The 11,742-nt window shown below is 38.1% G+C and overlaps 1 protein-coding gene and 2 long non-coding RNA genes across 5 annotated transcripts; 2 read left to right on the forward strand and 1 right to left on the reverse strand.

Moving 5' to 3' along the window:
• The first annotated feature begins 218 nt into the window (after positions 1-218).
• LOC107835398 (uncharacterized) lies at positions 219-7,371 on the forward strand. Its single transcript, XR_001661217.1, has 3 exons — positions 219-1,431; positions 5,747-5,748; positions 7,362-7,371. It is a non-coding gene; the product is annotated as an uncharacterized LOC107835398 (long non-coding RNA).
• Positions 1,784-3,839, forward strand: LOC107835396 (uncharacterized). Its single transcript, XR_001661216.1, has 2 exons — positions 1,784-2,871; positions 2,973-3,839. It is a non-coding gene; the product is annotated as an uncharacterized LOC107835396 (long non-coding RNA).
• On the reverse strand, positions 2,965-9,256 carry LOC103133143 (ceramide kinase-like). 3 transcript variants are annotated; one of them, XM_016667760.1, is made up of 5 exons: positions 8,766-9,256; positions 7,031-7,237; positions 5,087-5,175; positions 4,812-4,937; positions 2,965-4,737 (listed from the first exon to the last, which is right to left on the reverse strand). In XM_016667760.1, exons 1-5 carry the CDS (start codon positions 8,899-8,901, stop codon positions 4,702-4,704), a joined length of 594 nt encoding a protein of 197 aa, XP_016523246.1. In that variant the 5' UTR covers positions 8,902-9,256; the 3' UTR covers positions 2,965-4,701. The 3 variants fall into 3 exon arrangements, with proteins under 3 accessions (XP_016523246.1, XP_016523245.1, XP_007544978.1); XM_016667759.1 differs by having other exon boundaries at positions 5,053-5,175; positions 8,766-9,250; XM_007544916.2 differs by having other exon boundaries at positions 5,053-5,175; positions 7,097-7,237; positions 8,766-9,239.
• Positions 9,257-11,742: the final 2,486 nt, after the last annotated feature.

Consider the following 11,742-nt stretch of genomic DNA (forward strand, 5'->3'; position numbering starts at 1 on the left):
TGTCTGAGAGCAAAGACCTATTGGACTATTCTTACAGCTTCTACAGAGGTCAGTGAGGTTGGATTGCTTTTTCCTGTTGTTACCTGAAGGCGGACTGCAGTTTACAGGATCTGATCTCTGAGGAAACACCTGGCTAAAGGACGAGACCCAGGCGTGGTTTCTGAGGGTCTCCTATGGCAGAAAAGATCAACAGCTTCTGAAAGATGAGTCAATGAAAACATTGACTCATCTGCTATATCTCTCCGTCTCTCCTACACACTCTGTCAAGGGGGGCCACATACTTTGTCCAGATTTTTCTGCACAGCGGGAATGAATGCTGCTCTGGACAGCTTCTGATGGAACATCACATGTAAAGTCGGGCTGAGACTCGGAGGCGGTCCTGCTTGTCTGTTGGCATGGTTGGTCCTGGGTTCTTTGCCTCTGGTCATGTGGTCTGGGCCCCAGGGCCCCTGGGATTTCCCTCGGTCTACAGGTTGGAGACAAAATGGCTGCCAACAAAACCTTGTAGTTTTTAATGGTTCTTCTTGAATTTTCGAATTGTGTGATGCCACTTTTTCTCACCTTAGTTTATTTAACAGCACATTCACTGTCTACCGCCTTTGCATTCTGACCTCTGCTATTTGACCCCCGGGATAAGTTTAACGGTACAAGTGAAGGCTCGATGCAGCAGGGTGTTAGAACTCTCTGCATTTTACAGAAATATTTTGTTTGCCTGAATAATTTTCATTCTGTTTGTTCAACATCTGGCTAATGTGTTTTTCTCCTCCAGCCTTACAAGAATTGAAAAAGGATAAAAGTACGGTAATAGTTGTTAATTTCCTGATTTACAAAAGCACAACCAACCACGATTCAAATACAAAAGAGACAAGTCCTAAGTTAAGTTCTAAGTTATACTAAGTTCTATTTGGCTCAAATAACAGTGGCTACAAATATAAGGACTATTATTTCAAGTTATGATTTAAGTGTATTTGGAATCCATTTCAAATCTTAGGAAAATCTACTCTTTGGAAAATTACTGAACCAAATGATGGGTTTACTGCACATATTTTCAATCAACTATTCAATTCTTTCACTGAGATGTAAACACCCTGTTTTAATTACATCCAACTGTTATAATTAGCAGTGAAAGGAAATGTGGAATAACTGATTTGCGTGGGTTTCTTAGGAGTTTCTGTACCAAAACACTATACAGTGTTCCGATACAGGGGGGACAGGGGGCGATGCATGGAATTACTCTATTCAAGCAAATTGTGAGTTAATCTATTGAGAAATTTTTCAGTTTCGGGCTTCAACAAAATATAAAAGAGTTAAATCAAAATTCACAAATGTTTTAACTATTCAAATGAGTTTCTAAAGTAATACTGAATATTCTGAATTGAATACATTAAAATTAACAATGATGTCATGTGTCAAATAGATTTTTACAAAATAGTTTCTTAAAATATGGAAGGGATTGTTTAATTGTTGCATCTCTCTTGCTATAATTTGAAATAATAGGTGGTTTAACCAAGTCATGCAGAAAGGTCTAACCTGAACATTTATGTAATTTAATTAATTTAGTTGTATCAAAGTTCTCCCCAAAACATATTCATAGTCTGATCCTATGAATATGCCAACACTTACAACAAGCAATGTTATTTTCAAAAGAACAAATTGTTCAAAGGTTAAAATTGTTGAATGAATATGATAAACACTACAAAAGAGGGTAATTCAGTTAAATAAATATTAGGGGTTTCAAAAGAACAAATTGTTCAAAGGTTAAAATTGTTGAACTTTTGGGATTTAAAATCATAATTAGAATAAAATAAGTAAGTTAAATATGTAGTGACAGGGTTAGCTTTATTCTTGTAAAAAAAACAACAGGCTAATCAGTATATTAAGTTTTAAAATGAGAAGAAAATATGAGGATTCAAATTGAATTGGTCTAAATTGGGAATTTGCAAATTAGCAATTATGGAACTGCTTAAAGGGGGATAAACAGATTGACAGAAAAAAAAATCAAGTTCTATGTGTAATTGTTGATCCAAGATAATAATGTCTAAACCTTTCTCATAATCATAATTTACAGATTTTGGTTTGAGACAAAATAAGGTTGTCTTTTATTACATGAATGGAATATATTAGAAGGGATCTTAATTTAACACGGATCATTAACGTTTCACACCATTGATGATATTTTACAAGCCTTTAGTATAGCGGGTTAGTTATTGTTAAATGAGGACTATTTGAATGAATTTGATTAAAATAACAAAAACAAAAGATTTATATATGGTTTAAGATTTCTGGTAAAGTTTCTATTAGGGATAATTCATATATACATTTCAAATGATATTTATTTGATAAAACATGACTGTGGGCCAGGCAGTTTTGCACATTCATTTCATAATCTGGTCCTTTACATGATTTTTTGTTTGGTTTCTAATTTTGTCTGATCCTATGAATATGCCAACACTTACAACAAGCAATGTTATTTTTGAAGGTTGAAATGTACAAGGTGTTACTGACTTTAAGCATTTCTTTAGCTATTATTAAGAGGAGAACTTAAATAACAGATGTTATTAATATATTGATGCTCTATTAGCTTAGTATGAAAAAATCAAAACTGATCTTCAGCTTCAAGGAACAGCCTTTAAAAAAAACAAAGAACATTATGTTTTCTAATCAGATGATGGCCACTCTTAAAGAATCTTCCTTGCTCTCCTCATCACCTGTGGATGCTGCTGTTCCCTGCCTGAAGTCCTTGGCTGTTCAGTGCATCACTTCCAACATAGAGAAGGGTAGTGGTACCAATAGAACCCAACCTCCCTATCAGATGGTTTCCCAGGACCGAAAGATGATCGTGGAACTCCAGCTTTCTAGAGTATAAGGGCAGTACTAGTATCTAGTATAAAAAAAGATAATATTTTTCCTTTACTTTAGTGTTCATTATATAATACATTGATTTCGCATTTTTGTTGTTTTTTGTGTTGCAGAATGAAGCCCTATCCTTTCTGGGTGTGCCAGGATGTGAGACTGTGGGCGCCTTCCACGATTGGTGGACCAATTTACAGCTGAAACGCCACACTGAAGCCTCGTGGGCTCTGTCGGGGTTTCCTATCGAGTTGCGCCGCCTCTACATCTGGACACACGCAGAAACTGATTTGATGTTGATAGGTCTTGCTATCGCAAAAACTGATCTGATTCCATTTTATTGATTTCATTACAATTCAATCTTACTGCATTTTTATGGTTACTTACTGATTTGATTCTACTAGTATCATTACATTTTACTTATACGGAATTTTAAACATTTAAGAATGTTAGTTTCGTAAAATCATTAGATTTTGATTGTACTGCCTGTAATGCTAGTTTACTTCATTGGTTTGCAAATTCAAAATGTGCTCGTTTTATAGTCTGTGCCCTTAACATTTCTTTTCATCTGTTAACTTTGCATCCTTTCATAGTGTATTAACTTCTTCACTATTATCTTAACATTTAATTGATTCATGACTTATTAACTTTAGAAGTAGTATCTTAACATTTCTTTGTCTGGATTTTCTATTTTAAGTACTATCTCACATTTATTCATTACTTCATTCATTTTGGGTTTATTAAATCTTGCATATTACCCAACATTTTATTGATTTTGCATTTTAGTAACTCTTACTCATTTACATTTTATTCATTTTAAAATATTAACCCAACACTTTATTCCTTTTTGCATTTCATTAAGTTTTGAAATATTCTGACATTTCATTCAATTTGCATTTCAGTACATTCTAACAATTCCCTCAATATAACTTTTAACCATTTCATATGTCATTATATGTAACATTAATCTCTTAACTTTTATTACTAAAAAAAAAAATATTCAGATTTTGCTCTTTTATAATTTATTACCCTCCCGTGGCATGACGTTGACCTGAGGTAACAAAAAGAAATAATAAATAAATAACAAGCAACATGAAGGTAATAATAATAATATTTGGTTCCAGACAGTGTCATGGTCCGACTTAATGACTGATGTGTAATTACAGATGACGAAGCTCTCACAAAACTGCAGGAAAATATTTTCTTCCACTAAAAAAAAAAAAAAGAGTCATGCCATGGAGGGTTGACTTTCTCCAAATTTAACACTCTAACATCCTTACATCCTTTAACAATTTTCTTTCGTTATGTGTTCTTCATTAAATTGTAAGAGGGACATTGTGATTTCGATCCACCGCCTAAGAGGAATAGGGGTGCCCTGTCCGTTTTTACCCCCAAAAATGAAATGAAATGAAGTGAAATGAAATGAATGAAAGACAACATCAATGACTGAAATGATGCTATGTATGTCAACATCTGTAATAGCCTCGGGGGATGTTTTCCGGAAGGGACAGTGTCTACTCTAGGATTTTTCTCCCCCTTTTGCGCTGAAAGTGAATAAAATAAGTAAAGTATGAATGCTTTTGTTGACTGATTTTATGCTCTGTGTGTCAATACAAATTATGGATTCATCAATTAGGATTTTCATCCTCAACAATAACTATAAATAATAATAAAGGGAATTATTAATTAATCTATCAATTTAGATCAAAATTATCAAGTTGGGACACCACCTGATCAACAGGAAAATAATAATGGTGCTTTGTTGAATCAATAACAGTCCCCTGCAGTTTGAGAACTGATTAAAAGGAAACCCAACTCACCCGTCAACCTTGCTGAGATCAGCGTCCGTCTTCAGATGATCCCTTGCATGATTGGCATAGTCAGTGACTATAGCAACATACAGAGAAACATACTCAAACAGAAGTTCATTATGAACTGATGTCAGTCTTAGCAGGACCTACCAATGACATGTGTAGAGATCCCAGCTTGAGCGAACAGTGGCGCCACCTTCTGCTCATAGATGCGTTTGCCCTGACGCTTCCCACCGTATGGATTGATGTAGACCAGCAGATTTCTGGGTCTGGCGGCTGTAACAACCAACAGTTCTTCATCACAACTGTTTTAACACTTGTGTTTAATTTCCAGTCTGCTTGTGTGTGTGTGTGCGTGTGTATGTGTGCATGTGTAGGAGCCAAGTCGTACAGATGCTGGCTAGCTGCTCTCTGATGCTGCTGACCCAGTTCTGGCAGAGGACCCCATCTGGACACGTGAAGTTAACTTCAGCACAGCGCCAGTGGTGCTGACGACACCTCTCCACGTACAACACTGAAATAAAGCAGAGGCCCCAAGTCGATTTTAGCTGTTGATTTTTGCTGACCACTGACAAGTTATTGAAACAGTAAAGTTTTTTAATGATAATGATATAATTATACATCACTATATAATTATATCATTATATAAATATTATATTTAACAAAATAATAATTACCATGTAAGTTGCACTACATATCAATCAATCAATTAATCAAGTTTATTTGTATAGTACATGTAAAGAGTGAAAAGGAATGGTGAGAGTACAGTTTCCTGTGTTGCTGATTTCCTGGTTAGACACTCAGTCCTTCAGTCTTACAAACTGTGTTCTGTTAGTCAGGTAGTCATAGATAGAGGTGATTGTTGAGTCCTCCACCTCTGTCTTCTGTAGTTTCTCACAGAGCAGATCAGGCTGAATTATGTCAAATGCACTGGAGAAATCAAAGAACATGGTCCTCACAGTGCTGCCCGCTTTGTCCAGATGATTGTTGAAGCAGGTGGGTGACGGCATCATCGACTCCACGGTGATAAGCAAACTGTAGGCGTCCTGATATGCACTTGTCTGCTTATTCAGGTGGGCCAACAGGAGTTTCTCCTGGACTTTCATGATGTGGGATGTCAGGGCAACAAGGTTCATAGTCGATGACTGATGGAGCAGCTTTCTTTGGAACCAGAACTAGGCAGGATGTCTTCCACAACCAAGGAACCTCCTATTAAGTCAGGCTAAGGTTGAAGAGGTGCTGCAGAATCCCATTGACCTGCTCTGAATAGGACTTCAGGACTCTGGGGCTGACACCATCTGGACCTGACTTCTAGATAGAGAAATGTGAGAGGGGGAGGCAAAGGAAGCAGCAGCATCTCCTGATTGTGTTTAGGACAAGCTTGTGGAAGCAGAAAAGTCTATGACTGAGGTAGAAGATAAAACAGCTGAGGTTTAACAGGACAGCTGTGGGTTAGGGTTAGGAGAGTGGGATGTCTGTTGGATTGGGGGCAGGTGAGGAGGATGATGAGCTTCCTGAGCTAAATCTAATGTGTTCAGCTCATTTGCTCTGTCCAGACTTCCATCTTATCTATATACCAAGTGGTGGTAAAAACTTCAAAACCACAAGCTTCACCAAGACTTAATCGAAGTCGTGTCTCAAAATGAAATGCATCGCCCACATCAAACAAAAGGAAACACATTGAAACCAAAATCTCCTCCAGCAGAGGAAATCCAACAAGATGCCAAGCTGACATCGTCAAAGGGTGTTTCCCACTCACAAGCACGTCAAACAAGTTCCCGCTGAAACGTTCAAACAAAAGACACAAGAAAATAATGCCCAACAAAAGACATATAGGTAAACATAACCCAAAATTTGTGTGCAAACACAAACTAGGTTCAAGTGACAAGCCCCCACTTTGTTACGAGCTGTAACACAAGACAGGGAGACATGGACTTCAAAAATAAATAAGCTCTTTATCAAGTAAAACATAACTATAAACCAAGCAAATGGGCAAGCAGCCCCATGACAGATGGCATAACTAACTGTTCAGGGACTGCTCCAAGGAGTTGAGCCCAGCCAAGATCTGCCAACGAGCCAGCCTGAGAGGAGCAAGAGCTGGCCAAGGAAGAGCCACCCAATGAAAAGCAAAAAGTGGTCATGTTGGAGCATAACTGCTTTTATAGCCAGAGGACCCTGGGCCCTAGTGCAGTGGTCCCCAGCCTTTTTATTACCACGGACCGGTNATGGATGGATGGATGGATGGATGGATGGATGGATGGATGGATGGATGGATGGATGGATGGATGGATGGATGGATGGATGGAAAAAAGTTTCCTGAATTCCAAACTAAAGTCTTTACTGTAATGCTGGCCCACACAATGACTTACCCTCAATAACTTTCCTGTAAAGATCTGCCTCATGATGGGCCAGTTTACCAATGAAGGTCAGACTACCTGTGAAGGCCTGCCTGCAATCCGATCTGTCTCCACCTTTGATCTTCTTCCAGCTGCTGTCATCTTTTTGATCACTGCCGTTCATCCATTGTTCCTCTCTGACTGAGATGATTTCTGTCACCGGCACACTGCGATTCACGCCTGCAACAACACAAACAAATGAGGTTTCAAAATCAATAAATGATAAAGGGAAGTAGAGCTAAATATCTACAAAAATCTTTTAGGTTTTACTGAAATTTTTGTTACGTATGCTATTAAATATGAGGATGTTTAAAGGAGGCAAAGAAGCCTTTACAACTAGCTACTGTCCATACCTAGCAGGAGTTGTAAAATAATGGCCCAAAACCTTGTAAGGTTCAAACTGGGGAAGTCACATCCACAAACTGTCACTAGGCAACCCTAGAATTATAAAAAGAGGCAAGTTCGTCAAGACAAGGAGCAGAGATGGGGTTGGGTTTTTATTTGCAGGGCTTTGAGAGGAAGACGATCCCCAGACTGACCGTAGATTTATGCCTGAGTGAGAGGACAGCCCAATGATCAGATTTTGTTCAAGATAGGATTCCCTAATTCTTGCTGTTTTGTTGGACAAAAGATCCAGATATTTGGGTATGAAATTCTCTCTCTTGCTCCATTGGTCAAAAGTTTTTACATCCAAAAGTAAATAACAGCCTTGTGTTAAATAGATGGATTGTTTGTTTGTAAACGGAGCAGATGCACGTGCAATCTGCTTGACAGGAGAAGGAGCCTTTAAACTCTCACTGGCTGCCATGGTTACCTTCATTTATCTTACTGTTTAAACATTGGCTAGCATGTTGTCAGCATATTACAGCAGTGTATCACAACGTGACAAAATAATTTATGCTATCAAACTGACATTAGTGAATGAGATGTGTAATAATGACCTATAAGCATTAAATGCAGGTGGGTCGATAAATGACGGGTGAAATTGCCCATATATATACTGTGTGTATATATATATATATATATGTATGTATATATTTGTGTGTGTGTGTGTGTGTGTGTGTGTGTGTGCGTGTGTTTTGCCCCAACACTATAGTTGGCGCTTCAGTATTTCCAATAATGTCTTCTTATAACATATTTAAGCATATTTTCAAATTCCCTGTCAATTAAAAAAAAACAAAAAAACATTTTTAATATAAAAACACGCTGGGTAGCCGTAACACCCCATCGGAATTAGCGAGTTTTCTGGGGAAAATCCCTGCCTAGGTTGTCCTTAATGTCATCAATGTATGTCATTTTGACGTTTAACGAACGTTGTCTGCAAACGTTTAGTGATCGTTGGCTGGACGTTTGCTACACTTCGGACGTTTAATGGAACGTTGATGACAACGTTCTGGGGACGTTGGTTGGACCTTTTCAAATCTATCATATTTGGGGGCAAAACAGCAGCTAAACCCTTGGAAACGCAGTAGGTTTCGTGTAAGCTGGTGTTGGTGTGTATCGTTCCCGTTGTGCCTCTGGGTCCTCAGCATTTTGTGACAGACTGGATAACAGACTGCTGTGTTATGCAAGCGGATATGCGGTGTATGTTTGTGTGTCTATCTATAGTTCCAAATAACTCTGTGCGTCCCAACATGTCCCCTCTGTTTTTACAAACAGAGCAAAAGAGATTAGCATACAAACAAGAAAACATGCTACAAGCTCTTACTGGCTCTGAATGGGCGGTACACCGGACTGGAGGCCCGTCTTTTCCATGTCAGCAGTGACCGACTCAGGCTTACATCGTACGCCACGTTCCTGACGCAGAGTTCGGAGAGCAGAAGCAGCCTGCAAGGCCTATCCATGGGAGTCTAGCTCGTTCCTTCAGCCGGCTGAAGAAGCAGCAGCAGTCCCTTCCCGATCACGTTCTTCCGATCATTTTGTCTTTTTCGTCTTTTAGATACGGTTGAAATCTCGAAAATATGCAGCTTTTTCAGGAGCAGCTACCTGGTTCCGTGAGGCGCATTCCTGATTGAGATGTTCTTTTTCTTTGTATTTTTTTTTTCTACTGATAGATAGCGGTTTTCCACCGGATGTGGGAGGAGCTTGGGGTTGCGTTCAAGTGCTCCAAAGATTATAACCCATAAGACTGTTGTTCACTACACTAAAAATGTAAAAAAAAAAAATTAAAAAGGCTAGCTGAAAAATTTCTTTGGGTCAGGGGCGCTGCCAGGAATCATGGGCCCCTGACAAAAAAATTGTTTGGGCCCCCCTGCGCAGCTGCTGTTACAATTTTTTGAGTCTATTTGATCCATAAATAGCATCACAATTTTAAAGACTTGCATCTGCCTTGCTTTCTTTGGTTCAATACTGATAATTAGCACAATATTTACTGCTCATGAATTTAACATCCAACAGTCCACATCCAGTATGTTAGTAGGTTGCTTAAATTTTTTCTATTAGTTTTAGATACTGAAATGTCTCTCCCCATGAGCAACAGTCTAAACCAATGTGCAAAATACACATAAAGCAATCCAGACTTCTCAAAAATGCTATGCTATGCTATGCATTTTATTCAAGCTGCAGTACATAACTTCAATAAAAATATGTTTTCTCCATATTTGTTAAAGCTGTCATGATGTTGTAGCAGTTTGTTATGAGACAGATAATCTGTGAAAACAATCAATCTCCTCCATCTTCTTTCTGAATTACTATTATTGGTTAAAGTAATCCACTGTTCTGACCAAAACAGCCAATCAGAACTAGTAGGACGCTCTTAGCACTGTGAATTAGCCTCATTCACTCACTGCTAAATGTGCTAATGGTGGAGAAACAACTTATCATTACAAGAAACCATTTATCTACCATCATTGGTAGCTATGCTAACTTAACTGAGCATTTACAGTTTGAATCTGCATAGCTCTGTGCTATGCTAACTGCAGCACGGCACAAATCGAGGGTGAGGAAGGATGAGCAGCACCACATGAGATTGTGATTGACAGCACTAAAATTGCCACTTATTGGTTGTTTCTAGCACTGGGAGAAGGCAGAGGAAATAGATTTTTCACAGATTACCTCTCATACCATACTGTCACAACATAATGTTTTAAAAATATGTGGAAAAAAAATATTGATAAAAAAGTGACATATTGCAGCTTTAATTTCACTCAGAAGAGAACGGGTCAGGAGGGACGTGGGTTAGAGCTGCTGCTGACTGACTCATCTGTCGTTATGTGGTAAAAGGTACAAGGGACAAGTTAAATATATGAATATGTTGGTCGTTTTTTTCCTTAATTCATTAAATGCTAGTGAAAAGGAGGCAAACAGTAGTTTGTAGCTAAGCTAACTATGCTCCCCTGCTTTGGGTCCTGGACAATGGATATTAGATGGCCCATCAACCACAACAGTCCGTAATTAGTAGAAAATGACTTAATATTTATCATTTAAAGACTATATTGGTGCCATATAAATGTGTGAAAGTAAAGTTTTATCTTTAATAGTGAGTTCTTTCAGAAATGAAGCTACACCTTTTTGCCTATTTAGCTTTTTTTATGCACTTGTTTTACACTTTATAAGATCAGATCAATATATAACTGCACTCTAAGTAAAAAATAATGTTCAGACCTCTCAGGATGTTAATGACTGGCTAGATCTGTAGTACTTTCACGTCCACAGTTGTTAGACTACTGATTCCAGTTTCCACTTTTCACAACATATCAGAAAGTATTTAGTCAACTGTCTAAATTGATATTGATCAATAAGAGATCTATAGTAAATTGCCTACTTCTTCAACACAAGGTCCAGCACTTTACACTACATTCAGTAATTCACCTATTCATGCAAACATTCACCAGCAGGGACAGTGAATGAAGTGTCTTGTCAGAGAACGCAACAACTGTGACAGACGGAGGAGGAGTTCAAACCAGCAACCCACCAGCTATGAACTCCTACCATCGTCGCCCAAACTCCTTTGTAATATGTGTAAGGATCTGGGGATGTGTGAGTTTGTTTTTTTCATTTTTTATGTTCCTTAGTTTTTTCCATTAGTTCTGTCTTGTTTCCAGTTCTTCATTAGAGATCGTAGTTTATTTCTTATTTCTAGTTATTCTTTGTCACTTTATTATGTTTCTTTAGTGTAGTCATTCTTTAGTGTTAAATTCATTTCTTGTTTCCCAGTGTACTTTCCCTCGCCCCCGTGTCACTTTCTCTCACCCTCTCCTCAGCCTTCCTCCTGCTCTCTACATTCGTACCTGCAACCCTATCTCATCAACCTAGGTCTTTGGATTAGTACTCAACCTTCCCAGTATTTAAGCACTTAATTGCCAGTTCCTTTCATCTACTTCCGTACTTCCTCGTTCCACCCTGTGTACTCATATCTCCTTGCCAGTTTCCTTCTTCTATTCTACAATTGCACATTTCCTCTTTTCCAAACATTCCTTTCTGCCTTTTTGGTGAAAAATTGCTTTCTTTGGACAACCACTTCCATTTTGTTTTGGATACTATGAAAAAAAAAAATATTTTTTCCATTTTGTTGTGCATATGCTGAATACTCTCCATACATATACATACTTTTTTCCCCCAAATGCTATGCATCACTGCTAAGCGCCACTTTAAGCCCTTCACTTAAATGATTTCTGATTATTATATTTAACATTGACACAAACTGCTACGGTATTTGGCAGATAAACATTATCGTAGCGGTTTTC

The sequence above is a fragment of the Poecilia formosa genome, unplaced genomic scaffold, assembly GCF_000485575.1.
Source record: "Poecilia formosa unplaced genomic scaffold, Poecilia_formosa-5.1.2 Scaffold2300, whole genome shotgun sequence".
Lineage (NCBI taxonomy): Eukaryota > Metazoa > Chordata > Actinopteri > Cyprinodontiformes > Poeciliidae > Poecilia > Poecilia formosa.

Bases quoted from the DNA above. Each gene is read 5' to 3' on its own strand.
- LOC103133143 (XM_016667759.1), bottom strand. From the start codon at position 8,901: ATGGATAGGCCTTGCAGGCTGCTTCTGCTCTCCGAACTCTGCGTCAGG. The intron at 7,238-8,765 runs GTAAGAGCTTGT...GTGTTGTTGCAG, and splicing joins GTACCGCCCATTCAGAGCCA to GCGTGAATCGCAGTGTGCCG. The intron at 4,938-5,052 runs GTACGACTTGGC...TGGTTGTTACAG, and splicing joins AGAGCAGCTAGCCAGCATCT to CCGCCAGACCCAGAAATCTG.